General features: G+C 46.7%; 1 protein-coding gene across 2 annotated transcripts in view; it reads left to right on the top strand.

Moving 5' to 3' along the window:
• LOC123367061 overlaps positions 1-15,803 on the top strand; it is a 74,233-nt gene that overhangs the window by 42,805 nt on the left and 15,625 nt on the right. Inside the window, exon 4 of one of the 2 annotated variants that reach the window (XM_045011055.1) lies at positions 11,482-11,535. The exons of the other annotated variant lie outside the window; for it this stretch is intronic. Within the exon in view, the coding sequence (XP_044866990.1) occupies positions 11,482-11,535 (54 nt within the window). The remainder of the gene's footprint in view (positions 1-11,481; positions 11,536-15,803) is intronic. 2 annotated transcript variants of the gene reach the window in all.

Raw genomic sequence — 15,803 nt, 5'->3', positions numbered from 1 at the left:
TTAGCTTAAGTTGTAAGTGACCTTTATTTTGGGAGCAGAAGTTTCTGAACTCTGTCCCTCCTGATGTCCAGCTAAAAGATAACAGTTGACAAGGAAGTCGGTTCTTGCAGTGATTTCTTTCCTGTCCAGGGACTGCAGTGGAGGTTCCCTAGCCCGAGAAGTCCCTGTGTTGCTGTTGAAGGAACAATCCTGCATATACACTTTAATTTACTCTATTGCCTGATTTGTGTTAACAATTTAACCCCTTTACAGCACTCAGGACCATCATGCAAACTAACAAGAAAACCTTGGATGAGCACATGTTGGGCCATATGGCTGAGAGGTACGCCCAAATTCACTCTTCTCTTTTGCGGTGCTGCAGCACTTGAAAGGGAGTGAGAAAGTGGTGCAGGAGATGTCTGCCATTGGCAGGGCTGTTACCCCAGTGGAAACATTGCTGGCAGGATTGCAGCTCACATCTAAGCCAGGACTTATTCGTTAATATTTCCAAGGATCTCTGGCGGTGACTGCAAAAGTGAGATGAATCATGTAGACATCAGATAATATGCTAGGCGAGACTGGACATTCCCTATGGACTGCACTGGACCTGGCACCAGGAACCTGGGGAGGAAATGTCAGATTGGCAACAATGAATCAGAAGCCTGTGAGCTGTTTCTGAAGACCCCCTTCCAGGCTTGACAGCTGTGAAACTAGAGCCCCAGACATTTCAGCAGGGTCTGGCAAACAGAAGAGTTAACTTGTTGTCTAAGCAGTGGCTAATCTTGGAACATACTGTACAGATGAGCTGGAGTGAAAGGGATTTAATGAATGCTGCCTCCGTGTTTATTTTTCACCTTCCAGGTGTCTGCGTTTTCAAACAGGGCATTTCCATGTGCAAATGGAGTTTTGCTTGCGTAAGGCCCAAGAGAAAACTGAGAAAGGACTTTAATATTTGGCTGTAAGTGAATAGATGGACCTGCTGACATGCTCTGCAGATCAACAGGCACGGGCCAAATTGTCAGGTCAAATCAGGAAGTGAATGCAGAGCTGAGGACTCTCCCCTGAGGATGTCCAGCTCCCTGGCCTCAGAAATCAAATCTTAGGGATGTTAGCAAAGATGCCTTTGCTGATCTTGCCAGTTTCAGCAGTGCGTAAGGAGATGAGCTGTCTGTAAAGGTACCTGGAGCCCATATGTTATAGTGACAACCCAGAAACAATAGAGAGGACGTACATTCAGACAATCCATTCCCTAGAAAGATCATAGCTCTATGCAAGTGGGTAACTGCACTTTGTACTAGCTGTAGCTTCCAAGTGATATTCAAGGGTGGTCCCCAAAAAAGTCTGTGGGATTCTCTGGTGTCACTGATGCTATCTTGGACTTTAAAAACAGATGGGATCCAGAATCACTGTCAGATTGCAGACCTCACCGAGCTGTGATGCAGAAATTAGGGTTCTGGTCTATTTTGTTCTATTCTAGATTTGTTCTTACAGCGTCCTCCTCACTATAGGATCTGAGCGCCTTCCAGCAGTGCATTAAGTAAGGTGACTAACATCTGTCATCTGTGGTTTGTTTAGTCTCTCATCCTCTCCCTGGGATGGGGTGGGGGAGAATTTTGTGTGTAGTGAAGTAGTTGCTTCCCCATACTTAAGCTCAAATTTTCATGTGCCCCCTGATTTTGACTCTCTAACCTCAGATGACACATAGGCTCTGATCGTCAGAGGTGCTGAAGATCCACTACTGTAACTGAAATCAAGGGGAATTGTAGGTGCTCATATCTCCTAAATGCAGGCCCAATATGCCACCCAAAAATGAAGGCTCCCACATTTAAAGGACCCTTTGGCTCTGTGCTCCTTTGTGCTCCTTAAGCTCTGTGTCTCAGCAGCTGCCCCATCTGTAAAATGGGGTGGTAATACTTCCCTCCTTCCCTCCAGTGGGTGTTGTGATGCTATGTCCATCAATGGTTTTGAGGAACTCAGATACTATCTTTGGAGATAAGCATAATGGGAAACCTATAATTAATAATACATACACAAGAAAGAGATACTCCCTCACATGTAGGCGGTGCTGTAGCCGTGTTGGTCCCAAGCTATTAGAGTGAGTGAGGTAATGTTTTTCATTGGACCAACTTCTGGGACCTGAAAAAGAGCTGTGTGTAACTTGAACCAACAGACGCTGGTCCAGTAAAAGATATTACCTCGCCCACCTTGTCTCTCTAATACTCCCTTAAAGAAATTCAATGGTATTCCATGGTAAAGGTCAAAATCACTGCAGCTTACTCTAGTATTACCCCCCTCCCAACCTCTCCCCGGGGTTATGGGCTGATAGTGTATTATTTTTCAGTAGGGTTACCAGTGTGGTGACTCTGTAGGTGAATCCAGCAGCCATTTAACATGCAGCAATATCTCATATGCAGCCAAGGATGTTAGAATCTATTTTATTGCAAGACAGAAAGATGAGGGATGGGCCAGGATACCTGAATTATCCCATACTCCTTTTCCAAAAGTCCCAGGATGTCTGCAAGGTCTAGTTGAGCAGCTCCCAGAGCTGGGTCGAAGACATTTTGGTGTAACATTTTATGTGAAAGACCCAGCACCCTGCAGTGTTAGCCCTAGGCAGGGACCCAAGTCCAAGTGTGGGACATGAGCTCACAGAGCTTGATTCATTGTTGTGCTAGCCATAAAGCCAGTGGATCCAGCCACTGGGAAACATAGGCGGCGAGTTATATGGGCCCGTGGTGCCCGTGCTCCACTAATATTCAGGAACGTGGGCCTGGCTCCACCAATGATTGGGCTTATATTTTCAGAGCCGTCCCATCCATAGGCTGGACCGGGGCAACTGCCCTGGGCCATGCACTTTGGGGAGCCCCATGCTTCAAGGGGCCGTGAGGTCCAGGGCAGACTGGGGGGTTCTGGGGGGCCTGGCAATGGCAGCAGCGAGCAACACGGCCCCAGCCTGCCCTGCTCCACTCTGCCCCGCCTGTTCCTGCCTCTGTTCTGCCCTGCCCCCACTCCACCCCTTCCCCCAAACCACTGCCCCGCCTCCTTCCGCCCCTGCTCCGCCCCCTCCTGCCGCCATTCCACCCCTTCCACCAAGCCCCCTCCCTGCCTCTTTCTGGCTTCCAACTCCTTGATGCTGGGAGCCAGGAGGGCAGGGTGGAGCAGGCTGGGGCCGGCTCGCTCGCTGTTGCCAGTGCCAGGCCCCCCACTAACCACCCAGGCTGCTCTGGACCCCACATCCCCCTGAAGCATGGGGCCCCATCCTATGGACGCGATGGCTCATCTTGGACCCATTCTGGGCACCACCAAAAATTATACAAACCTGGTGCCCATGCGTGGGGAATGTCCTTCATACAGTGGAATTGGGCTAGAGCAAGGGATTGATTTCCCCACCCCACCCTTGTAACCTTCTCCTGCTGTAGGGGGCATAGCTGAGGGAAAGAGTACATGACCCCAGTGACACTGGCCTCTGGCTATTCCCAGCTGCCTCAATGGCCCCTAGGTGTAGCCTGGGGTAAATTAAGGCAGCCCTGAGAATAGGGGAGGTGTAAAAGTGGTGAAAAGCTGCCTTAGCCTTCCTTCTTTAACCCATCTTGATTTCTGTGTTGAGCAGAGCAAAATGGTCCATCTATTGTCTTCCTATCTGTCTAATCTAATCTAGCTAATTAATAATCTGTCTAATCTGCATCTGTCGACTTGCCTCTCTGATTCCCCCCACTATCCAGTCTGAGCCTGATTCTGATCCCACTACCTGGTGTAAATCTGGAGCCAGTGGAGTTACTCCAGATTTACACCAGTGAAATCTGACCTTTTTCCCCATGTTTTTTTTGCATTGTAGGCTCCTCACCAGACCGAAGCATTTGTGCCCAAGCTCTAGCAACATTGCTTAGTGCTAAGGAATTCAAAAACCAAACACCCAACCCAAGTCTTGACAATAGGGAAATCACTCTTTGTTCTCTCCAGACTCACAAGGTGGTGAAACCTGCCTTCTGCTTTGGGGAAATCTCTTGCCAAGTAAATGAAATGAAGAGACAACTGAGGCTTGCTTTTCTGTTGCCCTGCACCCCGTGCAGTGATTCACACCAGTGCAAAGCACAGCTATTGTGATCAGAGGTGCTGGAACTGTGGGCTCTGCGGCAGCCCCACGCTCGAAGTAGTTTCCATCACATTACATGGTTTACAGTTTAGTTCAATAGCCCTCAGCACCCCCGCTGTACAAATTGTTTGAGCGCTCCTGATTGTGATCTGGCCGCTTGGTACCGCTCTGCTGCAGTGTATATGACTGCACAAGGTGCAGGGACTCAGGCTCTGAGATGATTTTATGGAGAAACTGTGTGGTGGCAGGGGAAGGAGAACCTGGAGGAGCCAGGTCTGATGCTGAGCTCTGATTGTGCCCGGCAGGCTCCTGGCAGGGAGGGCAGTGCATGGGAGGGCAGTCCTTGGCCAGTTATTGGAGATGGCCTATCCCCACCTCCCCAGTCATTCTTTCTGGCCTTGTTTTATATAGAGTCCAGCGGAAATCCCATTTTGTGCTGATGGGGTGAGGCTGCAGCGTGTTAGATGGCATGGGCATCCCATCCCCCCACCGCGACCCTGCCTGCACCCTGCCACGCGGTGAGACGTAGGTGGAACTCAGTCAAGCAGAAGCCTGCAGCAGCAGCAGCGTGCCTCACAATAGCCACTTTGTGCTGGGGCCTGACCTCATCTGTCCGCCACGCTGCAGCTGCTCCCTCCCTTGCACCGCGTTAACCCTCGGCACGCCGGGCCAGATGCAATAATTGCTGGGGAGGTGGGAGGGAGTCGCTTCGTTCCTTCGCGGGTGCTGTAGGCTAGGGTGTGGTGGGTTGCTGTTCCCACCCTAATGACGGGTCTGGTGTCCTGGTCTCCTGGAGCGCCTGCAGAGGAGAGACACTGTGTGGTTGCCCTAGAGGAACCTCACCTGGTCACATGCTGCACTATACTTTTTGGCAGTGGCGGTTCTTGTCTGTAAAGCGGATTAGTGCCCCTGAAAAGTGACAGCTCTGGAGGCTGAACCCTGGACAAGGAGAGCTTCTCCCACCTTGGCCATCTGTCTCATCCCACCTCTAAGGGCAAGAGGGGAGCTCTTTTGGTGGCCCCATTGAGTCCTTTGCTTCTCTGATGGCTCTGCCAACAAGGGGGCCAGTGCGTCATGGTTTTGGTGATGTGGATGCCCACCCAGTGGGAACTGGACTGTGAGCCCCCCACTCCTTTTGCATCAGACACCAAGGAGCCATCGGAGGGCCGTGGCTTTCCACAGCTAGTGCCCTGGGTCTAATTTGGCCTGTTGCTCTAGAGGTGAAAGGATTGCCCATTGCCAGTCCCCTGAGCAATCTAGTCCTCAACCATCCAGTTCTTCGTATATATTTCCCCTCCCCTTTGCTTACCCAATACTCTCCCTTCTCTCTCAGCCCCAAATCCTCCTGATCCCCACTCTCTGCAAGTTTGAAAGCTTCTGCTATGCTTATAAGTGTAATGGCCAGTTACAGTGATGTCTCCAAGTGCCATACGTTCCCTTTGCTTCACAAGTTAAAGTGGGTGTCTTAGAAGGAAGAACGCACAGGGCAAGACACCGGAGGCTTCTTTAAAGGTGACCCGCAAAGGGGGGAAAATGCTCTCTGCCTTTTTTACTTCTTTATGATGGATAAAAAAACAAAACCCCGAAAAGTCCTTTTCCAAAAATTGTTTCCCTGCATGTTATTTTTTTACTTTAGAAAACCAGACCTTGCCTGCCCTGTTTTTCCTAGAAGACTCTATGGACTACTGGAGAACTAGTAAGGGTATGATATCCTCTCTAGCATGGAAAGTAAACCTGGCTGAGGACAAGTGATTTTTAATCAGGCTGTTGAAATTTTTTTGCTTCTTTGTGAACACCTATTTAACTCCAACCCCTGACAAAAAACCCACACACCTTCAATAAAAGCGGAGACCGCTCCCAGTCCTCCACAAAACCAGGGAAGGGCAGATCTGACATTCCTCATATTATAACAAAGGCCTGATCTGCACATATAGTTACAGCAGTTAAACTACAAGGTGTGTTTTAAAATCATTTTCATTAAACTGGTGCAAAACCTCTAGATGGACATTCTTCATTCACTTTCAACTTGGTTTATTTCAATTGATCTTAAACCGATCTCTTGTTCATTTAAATTAAATTGATGTAAACCAATATTAAACTGAATTAAGATTCTTCACACAGGAGTTTGCACCAATTTAACTAAATTGATGTAAAAACCAATTTTTGTTCTATTGAGTGCAACTTTGGAGTGGAAAGAAGCCCAGTGGTTAAAAAAAAGAACAAAACAATCTATTCTGGTTTGTTTTAAGTTGTGGGGATAGTAAAAATGAAACCAAGATTTCTAAAAATTGTTTGATGTAGAAATATTTGAGGCTAAATAGGCATATGGGTAGAGAGTTAAGGCTGGTTTTCAAAGTGTAGTGTGATATTTTACGCTTGTACATTGAAGAGATTGTCTCAGCTGCAAGTGAATTTGATTATTAAGCCACGGCACTTTCCTTTCACTGTTCATTTCCATAGTTTTAAATGCTCATTTTCTAAAAACTGTAACATGATTTAGAATTCGTGTCTTTTAACGTTCATGTTAATTAGTGAAGCAGCCTTAACTTAAAGGGTAATTATGTTTTTTGTCTGTTAATATAGATTGCAAAGAACTTGGTAGCATGGTAGCTTGTGTGTGGTTGTATAAACATAAATGTGCAGTGACTTCTACTGGACAGAAACAGAACTGCTCCAAAACATGTCATAGGCTCTATATTGCTAATGCCTACATGGAGATTTCTGCTGTAGCACAAGTGTTTAGGAGGGTGGTGCTTTAAGAGCAGCAGGCTCAGTGTTTTGTCTCTGCTGTTTACATGCCACTCTGAATGGCTGTGATATACAGCCAAGTCCTAGGGATCATGGGTTAGTTGCAATATTTTATTCAGTGGCTATGTAACTCTCTAAGTGATTGTATTGAATCACTGCAATTTTCTTTTAAATCCCAGTCTGGGATAAAGGGGATCGCTGTGTGTGCTCTTGTGTGCAGGAGGTGGAGTGGGTGGGAGGATTTCTTAGGCTGAACTGCTTACGTTGTGCTCAGAAATTTAACCCTCAGTCAGCTCATTCAGCCTTCACTTCAGAGCGGCTCAGCATGCAGTCCTGGAAGAAACTTTTCTTTTCTTCAGTCAGTTTGGTTTTGCCTTCACTTTGGGAGCCGCTGGCCTGTTGCAATATGTTCTCCATTGCTTTGATAACTGTAGTTAAGCTTCTAAAGCCTACAGTCAATTTGAGGTCGACAGGAAGGACATTTTAGTTTAAATGAGGGGTTGGGAGTAGGAAAGGTGCCTCTTTCATCCCATTCCCTTTATTGCCAAGGGAAGAAGGATAGTCTTGGCTCAGAATCAGCATCCAATTTTATTCCCAACTCTGTCACTCATTTGCTAGTTTGTGACTGCAGGCAAATCACGTCACCACTCTCTGCCTCAGTTTCCCCATCTGCAAAATGGGAAATTAATGGTAACTGGGCGGCCACCTCTCTTATGGGCCTTTCCTCCAGCTTTAAGCTGCTCCAAGTCATGCAGCTACGTTAATGTTACTTCAGCCATGTTTGTACCTATGTGTCTATGAATTAATGAGTCTCTGCTTCTCAGAGCCGGACCAAAAGCCCTAGAGAGCCAGGATGAGAAGGGGCTGCCTTGGAAAGTCCCCACGTTGTTGCTAGGCAGCAGCATGCTTTAGCTTCCTAATCTGAAAGGCAGCGCTTGGGCTTGGCAAGGAACTGGCTCTGGAACAGGGAACCAGAGGGACGTAAAACCATACAAAGAGGCTTGACTTTATTTTGTACTTGTACCATTGCTGGGGTGCTGCAGCCCTCCATGGAGAGGGGTGATGGCTGCGTTATCAGGAGCAAAGTAGCAAGAAATTTCACTGGATGAAATAACAGCTGGACCCACCCTTATTTTGAGGGGCAAAAACATTTAATTCCCCACCATTTCATGCCCCTCTGCACCTCCTTGATCCTCACGGCAAAGCTGAAACACTGCAACACAGTTGCTCTCCCAAGCAGAAGCCTGATAGCAGAGATTTATGGCCCAGCTTTGCAGACTCATAGACTCATAGACTTTAAGGTCAGAAGGGACCATTATGATCATCTAGTCTGACCTCCTGCACAATGCAGGCCACAGAATCTCCCAAGAGCCTGGGTGGGGCACACACAGAGGCATGGAATTTCGGCGAGAAGGGACCACCAGCTACATCTAGTCTGACCTTCTGTACATCACAGGCCATCCACACCCCTCAACAGCCACACACTTGATCTGACAACTAAAATGAGACCAAAGTATTACAGCCCACAGGAGACTAGACCATTATGTGCGACAGGCAGAGAATCGAAGGGACTGAGATGCACCAGTTCTTATCCAAACCTCAGACCCTCTTGGAGTTCCCTCATCCCTACATTTTACTTCTGTACCCAGGGAAAGTCCAGCAGGGGGCATACCAGAGAGGTCATTACCAAGTAACAAGTCCATGGCTGCCTAGGACTTCATAGCTACCAACATGCTGTCTGCTTGGAACTTCATAGCAGAAGCAGGGATGGAACTAAGATCTTCTCACTCTTAAAGCTTAGCCCTACTACTTTAGGTAAAAGAGAATCTCCATTTATGTGTTAGCAGTATAGGGGTTATGAGACAGCTGAGCAATACTAGTTCCATTCACTGGGCTCTGTCCATCCATCTATCTGTTCACTCCCCCCTAAGCCAGTTCATTAAAATATGTAGTATTTAGTCAAGTAATGTTTGGCTTCTTCTTTAAGAGCATTAGGTACTTACGTAAGTGCAGCTGCAGTCGCAATGAATTGTCTACTCAACCCAGCCCCTGACTAAATGGGGGACATCAGGGCCTTGGTGTCCATGCTAATTTGAAGCTGGTTATTTGGAGTGGTGTGAATACATGGTACCTTGCTGGAGTAAAGGGATCTATGAGTGGGAACCCTTGAATCAGTGGAAGCTGTGCAGGGGAGACTGGGAGGTACCATGCTTGCCTCCTGCAAGCAGGGGCTGGGCCAAGCAGGCTGCTTGACAATGCTTCGCTCTTCTATAGCTCCTTTCAACTGTGGAAAATGCTTTACAAGCATCATTGAATTAAGTGGTGTAACTCCCTCCCGCCCCCCTCGGGGATTGCTGAGACGTATAAGCTCAGTTTTACAGAGGCATGGACAAGTCCAGTGACTTGCCCAAGATCAGACAGTTTATAACAGAGCCGGGATTTGGAACCCAGGAGTCTTGGCTGCCCAGTTCCCTGCTTTAGCAACATTCCCCTCTCAGAGGTGGGATGAAAACCTAGGCTCTCACCACCAGACCATGCTGCTCCCCCTTGTAGGCAGTTCCTCTCCTCAGAGCTTGGGAGAACTCACCTTACCCTCCCAGCCAGTGGGTAGATATGGTGAGAGAGAGACATCACACGTTGGCTTTGTAAGAGAAGCTTGTGGTGAGGACAAAACCTTGTAAGACCCCACGACTCTTCGCTTCTGCATACCCTGTACCATGCAGTCGGTCTCTTTGTAAAAGGACATTTAGCCCCACTAGGTTCCCCACCCTGCCCTCCCCTCATCTCACTCAGCAATCAAGAAGGGTCTTAAAAACAGGCAGTCACCTCTCAGTAAATACCAAGTTTACAATAACTCCCTTGCAGCAGTGCTGGGAATGGAGCCCTGCATTGTTTTATAGGAATTCCCAAAGAATTACGCTGAGCCGGATGGCACAGGCCTGGGTTAGTTCAGCAGTTCTCTTTGTCTGCTTGCACCTAGTTTGTGCTAATCGCTGCTGGAGTCCCTTCAGGGTTAGAGAGCTTGGGGTTGCACTGACACCACAGGCTGTGGTTACAGGGCAGTATTCTGGGGCGGGAACTAATACGTGTAGCTGTGACAAAGCCCTTAGGTGGCCAGTGAAAATGGTGGATTCAGGCAAGTAACTAATTATATTTGTCAGCTATTAACAGTCCTCAGGGCACCTACACTTTGAAATGTACTTGGTCCAAACAAACCCAAATTTATTAGTTTTCAAGACATACTGCAAGACCCATCTCTTTCCCCAGGTATCTGGGAAGGGATGTTTTTGTGGAGGGCTGGGTGCCCTGCTCTGGTATTTGTGCTGGTGGTGGATGGCTTTTTCTTCCCTTTCCAAGTTTTGGGAAGTTGCTTTGTTTTCTTTGTTGGTACTAGCATTTTAAAAGTGTTTACTTGGAGTAGATTACTTAGAGCTGGTGAAAAAATGGGATAATTTTTTCCCAGTGGATCAAAAATTTTTGGTTTCCATGGGAATTTGTTGTTTTGTTCAGGACAAAAAACTTTTTTAACCTCAAATGTTTACTTTTGTTTCAGTTTTTTAAACCAGGTGTTTGTGGTTTTTTATTTTTTTTTATTTTAGTTTTCAGATGCTTTGTTCCCCCTTTATGTATTTTGCCTGTTTTTACACTGGAAAAGGGAAGAGAGAGGTTTAAAAAAAGTGTGAAAAACTGGGGAGTACCCCAGTCTTCTCACTTTTTTACTATTTTCCAGTTGGCAAAAGTTGGAAATCAGACAGAAAGTGGGAGAACGTTTTTCAAGTTGAAAAACAATAGCAACGTGTTACTGTTACTGTTTTCCAGCTAGTAAAAAGTGGAAAACAGAAAACGGGAGAAATCCACTATTTATATACAAAAATAAATAAAATAACTGGTGTTTCCTTCAAATTTTTCATTTTGAAAAATTGAAATATTACTCTGAAATATTTTTCCATAAAATATTTAGTTTTCAATAAAGCTCTTATTTTCCAACTACAAAAGTTTGTGTCAGATTTTTTTGGACTAACTCTGATGTTATTCAGCCCCTACTTTTCTGGGTGCTGTATAAAACTTCCTGATGAACAAAGGAGACAGAGCTGGGACTCAAGTTGTGTGGAAGCCTGGTTGTCTCTGTAGCTGTTCTCTGTAACAAACTCCTCCCGTTCAAGGTGTATGGTTCCATATTTTGTGACAAGTGTGATGGCTTTTTGAATACCTGCCAGAGGAACCTAGAGCCATGAGTACAGGTAGGTGCTTTTAAAATCTATGATGTAACTCTACATAAATATAATAAAAATAAATATGGATAATGGGAACATCCACACATACATTAAATAGGATCATTTTTTCTTCCAAAAGGAATATAAACTCTCCTGCTTCAGGAGAATCACTAATTGATGGGAAGTAGGGAAAAAAACTTCCCCGGTGGGCGAATTCTTCAATAATTGTCTTCTAGAAGGTTTCTTTCACCGTTCTCTGAAGTACTTGGTATTGGCCACCATCAAAGACAGTATGCTGGATGGACCACTGGTCTGATCTGGTATTTCTGTCTTATCTTACTCTTCTGAACCATCCATCCTGTTTGACGTAAAGTGACTCCATGCAGGCTTTGTGTCTGTTCCCACCACACCAGTGCTACTAACCCTTGCATTCTGTTTCTCTTCCAGAAGATGCTGCTCAAGAAGAACTGTGGAGCAAAAACAAGAGTTATTAAAATTCGCGTAAGTTGCCTATTTCCGGTGTGTTTCCAGATGTGTCTGAATGAGATGGCACCCTTTGAATCTCTACAAATGAGAGTTGGTTTGTGGAGGTATCCTATGGGGTGGGTTTCCATTGAGTTGTCGGTCTGGAGGATTTTTCCGAGCCTGGACTGTAATCAACATAATTGAGGGGTGGTGCTCAAGGCGATCATATATTGGCCTTTCCGCTCTGGAGACCTTGGGGTCAAATCTTGCTTGAAGAGAAACTCTACGGCATCCTCTAAATGCATGTAATTGCACAAAGCCACTCTTCGATAGAGCGCTTCTGATCCTGCTCGATCAGGAGGGGACCAGGTCTGCAATAACAGGGCTATAGCAGTGCGGGGGTGAGATGCATTAGCAGGGCTGTTTGGGAGTCCCAGATACAGAGTAGCAGGGAACGTGGCTGCAGGTTACAACTGAAGAGAATTGTGTGGGACTCAGGACTGGAATAACCAGGGATGAGAGCTGCAGGTTAGGACAATCTTAAGTATTTATGTGGCTCCCATTACCAGAGTATCTGAGCGCCTCACATTCTTTATGAATGTATCCTGACAACACCCTAGTAAGGCAGAGAAGTGCTATTAGCCCCACTTTACAGATGAGGAGTTGAGGCACAGAGAGGCTAAGTGACTTGTACAAAGTCACATAGGAAGTTTGAGGTGGAGCAGGGAATTGAACCCAGGTTGCCACTGGACCATGGTGCCCTTCTCCAAGGGGACATTGGCAATGAGGTCCATTGGCAGAGCTTCGTGGGAGGGTTTGCACAATACTCTCCTAATACATTGACTTTGTTCTAGCTGACACTTTGCCTAATCACCATCTCATTCAGAGGTATCTTAGCTCCATATTAACAACAAGGAGTCCGGTGGCACCTTAAAGACTAACAGATTTATTTGGGCATAAGCTGTCATGGGTAAAACACCCACTTCTTCAGAATGTTGCATCTGAAGAAGTGAGGTTTTTTACCCATGAAAGCTTAGGCCCAAATAAATCTGTTAGTCTTTAAGGTGCCACCGGACTCCTTGTTGTTTTTGTGGCTAAGGCTATCCCTTGATACTTAGCTGCATATTGGTGAATGGTATCTAGCAATTATATCTATAGGGCACTGTGAGAGATTTGTGTATGATATCTCACACTCTAGCATTCCTGAGACTAAACCAAATGCCTCAGTAGGCTAACAGCTGAGTCCCAAATGATCCTCAGATGATCTGCAGTGTAACTGTAATATACAGGTGAAAACAACACCATCAGTTAACCAGAGAGAAGAAAGCAAATGTCCCTTGTGTAAAAACAGCCACTATCATTGCAGTAATTGCATTCAACAATTAGACAGCTGTAGGTGATGAATGGCAAATGCAAACCAACATGCATGATGGTGTCTTCGTGGTTTACACTGTATCCTCATGACATCTCACCCCAAAAGCAACTGGAGCATCAAGGCCCTCTGTGTACCTGCATCTGCTGCACTACCTTTCCATGCCATCATTTCCTCCCCACCCCCATACTAATCCCCTCTGCCAAGGCCCTTCAGTCCCGCCCTGCAGGAGCCCCCGCTGTGACCCAGAACAACTCTTATCAAGTCTCTTAATCCTGACTTTAAGTGCACCCCCTCTTATTCCAGCCTGAACCTCTAGAGAGCTCCGTCACTGCAGCTCACTCCTTCCCAGCAACCAGCTCTTGCTGTTCCAGTATTGGGCGTCTCCAGGGCTGTATCTGTCCTGCACACACACGCTGCTGGTCTAGTTGTGGCCCCTGTATTTTGGTGCAAGCTGTTTATCAGCTTCCTTCTTTTCCATACACCTTATGCGCACACACTTTCAGTCCGCTTGTCTTTTCTGTCCCTGGGCTGGCGGTTATTCCTGTGCTACTGGGTAACAGCTCCCCACGGATTTCAGTGGCACCTACTAAGGGAGGTGAGAGACTCAAGGGAGGTTTCCCGAGCGCTGTGAGCTCATTACTCCAGCTCCCTTCGTATGCCTTGGAGCATCTGAGACCAAATTATTCCTTCCCTCCCTATTGAGCCCGTGTCAGGCCTCACTAAAACAAACAACTAGAGCGCAACCTTTCTGACAGGTGGGGTGAGATTCATGCTTCTGAAGTCACCCCAGGAAAACAGGGATAAGGATATCTCGCAATCTGAGGTTCTTATGTGGGCCCCATTACCATAGGATTTGAGCGCCTCACTGTCTTGGATGGATTTATTCTCATCACCCCCTGTGAAATGCTGTTATCCCCATTTGACATCTGGGAAACTGAGGCACCACACAACTAAGTGACTTGACTGAGGTCACCCAGCTAGTCTGTGTCAGATCAGGGAATTGAACTCAGGTTACCAAAGTCCGAGGGTTACCCCAACCACTGGACCATTCTTGTTGTCTAGCCCCATAACCAGCTTCTTACCCATAAGACTTTTAGTGCCATATGCTCAGCGACGATTTGGGTGGTTGCCTTGGTTTTGTGTGACGTTGGTTCAGTAGCGGCTTGGGCTGGGTCAGTCCTGTAGCAGCATTGCTGATAAATAACAGTGCAGTCCTAATAGGCGATGGGCTACAAGGAAGCCATTTGGAGGTTTAATTCAGAAAAAGAACCAAATGTTAGAAAGGTAGTGTTGTGGTTAGAGCTGGGTCAGAAACCACTGCCTCACTGGGTGACCTCAGGCAAATCCCTTAACTTTTCTGGGCCTCGTTTTCCTCATCTATAATATGGAGATAATATTTAAAACATGTTGAGATCCTTAGCTGAGAGGCCCTATCAGAGTGCCAAGTATTACTACTCTTGTATTGGTCCAACTCCGGAAGCATTTACTCAGTCCTTGTTCTGGCGGAACTCACATGGACTTCACAGAAGTAGAAATCTGTCCATTTGGGTTCTTATGACACCATCCAGGGATGTAAAATAAGAAGCGATATTAGGACTTTTCTCTCTTGCTGCTCTGCGGGAAGAAGCAAGTCTTGTGATTAGACTGTTGGGGTTTTGTGTACATGAGAGGAATGTATCGAGGGGAAGCCATGTCAGTGAAAGGTTTTGCATTTGTTTCAGAATGAGGTGACGTTCCTGGTCATCCTTACTTCTTGTGGGGGGTGAGTTCCATAGTGTAGGCCCAGATCCTGTCAGAGTTCTGTATCCCATGCTCATTTCTTCCCCCCCACAATAGTTTCATTTTTCCAGTGGAATGTAGTTGTTGTGGGAAGTCATATTTGAGAGGGAGAGGTGGCCCCTCAGATAGCTAGACCCAGTGCCATTAAGAACTTTGAATATCAGGAGACACCGTTAACTGGACTAGCACTTCTGCCCTTGTGGTCACACTGTTTCCCCTAACTGCATCATATAAATGTTGAAGAATATGGGAGAGAGGATTGAAGCGTGTGTGACTCAGAGGGGAGGGCCTTGAAAGATGCCCATAACAACCTTCTGGGTTTGGTATGAGAAGAATCTGAGTCAGTTCAGGGCATTTCTGTTCCCCCTTCAGCTGGTGGGATAGGAGTACTTGGTGATGAACAGTATAAAAGGGGCAGAGAGACCTAGCAGGATGCTTACAGAGCTCAACCGTCGGAGCAGGAAGGGTTCCGTCTGTACCACGGCACAGCCTGAAACCTGACTTAGAAGGATCCAGGATTATAGTGGCTGACAAGTGGCCCTGGAAACTTTTTTGCTAGGTCCTTGACTCAGCTTGCCTGGAGAAAGCCGATGAGACACTGAATGGTAATTTGCATAGGTCTCTATCACTGAGTGAAGGTTTCTTTTGTAGTAAGACTCTTGCATAGTTGAAGATGAGTACTAGACTTGCCTCAGCAAAGGAGGCATTGACAATCTGTGCACGAAGGGGTCCCGAACATTTTCTACTCTCTTCTACCATCCAGGAAGGGCAGGGGCAGAATCACAGGTGAAGGCTCTATTTACCATCAGTGCTTCCATGATTACCGCTTGTGGGAGGAGGCTGGGCTGCTGGAAGGAAGCCAGTTGCATTTCCGCTCCTGTGTGTGGCTTGCTGTTCTTGGTGGCCCATGAATCCAGCTTGGAAGTCAGTGATCTTCACAGTGAACTGAGATGATTGCTCCTCCCACTGAGAGTGCTGGGTCCTGAGTGGAAATGGGAGTATTTCTAAATAAGGATGGTTTGACATTAGAAGCAGGCAAAAATTTCACATTCCAAATATATGTGCATCTTTGATGCAAAAATGGCCATTTGGGGCCAGCTTTTCAAGGTCTTAGGTGCCGGTGTGCACCTGGTGGGATTTTCAGAAGTGC

This window comes from Mauremys mutica, chromosome 3 (genome assembly GCF_020497125.1).
Source record: "Mauremys mutica isolate MM-2020 ecotype Southern chromosome 3, ASM2049712v1, whole genome shotgun sequence".
Classification (NCBI taxonomy): Eukaryota; Metazoa; Chordata; order Testudines; family Geoemydidae; genus Mauremys; species Mauremys mutica.
This window is presented reverse-complemented; position numbering and strand designations above follow the sequence as displayed.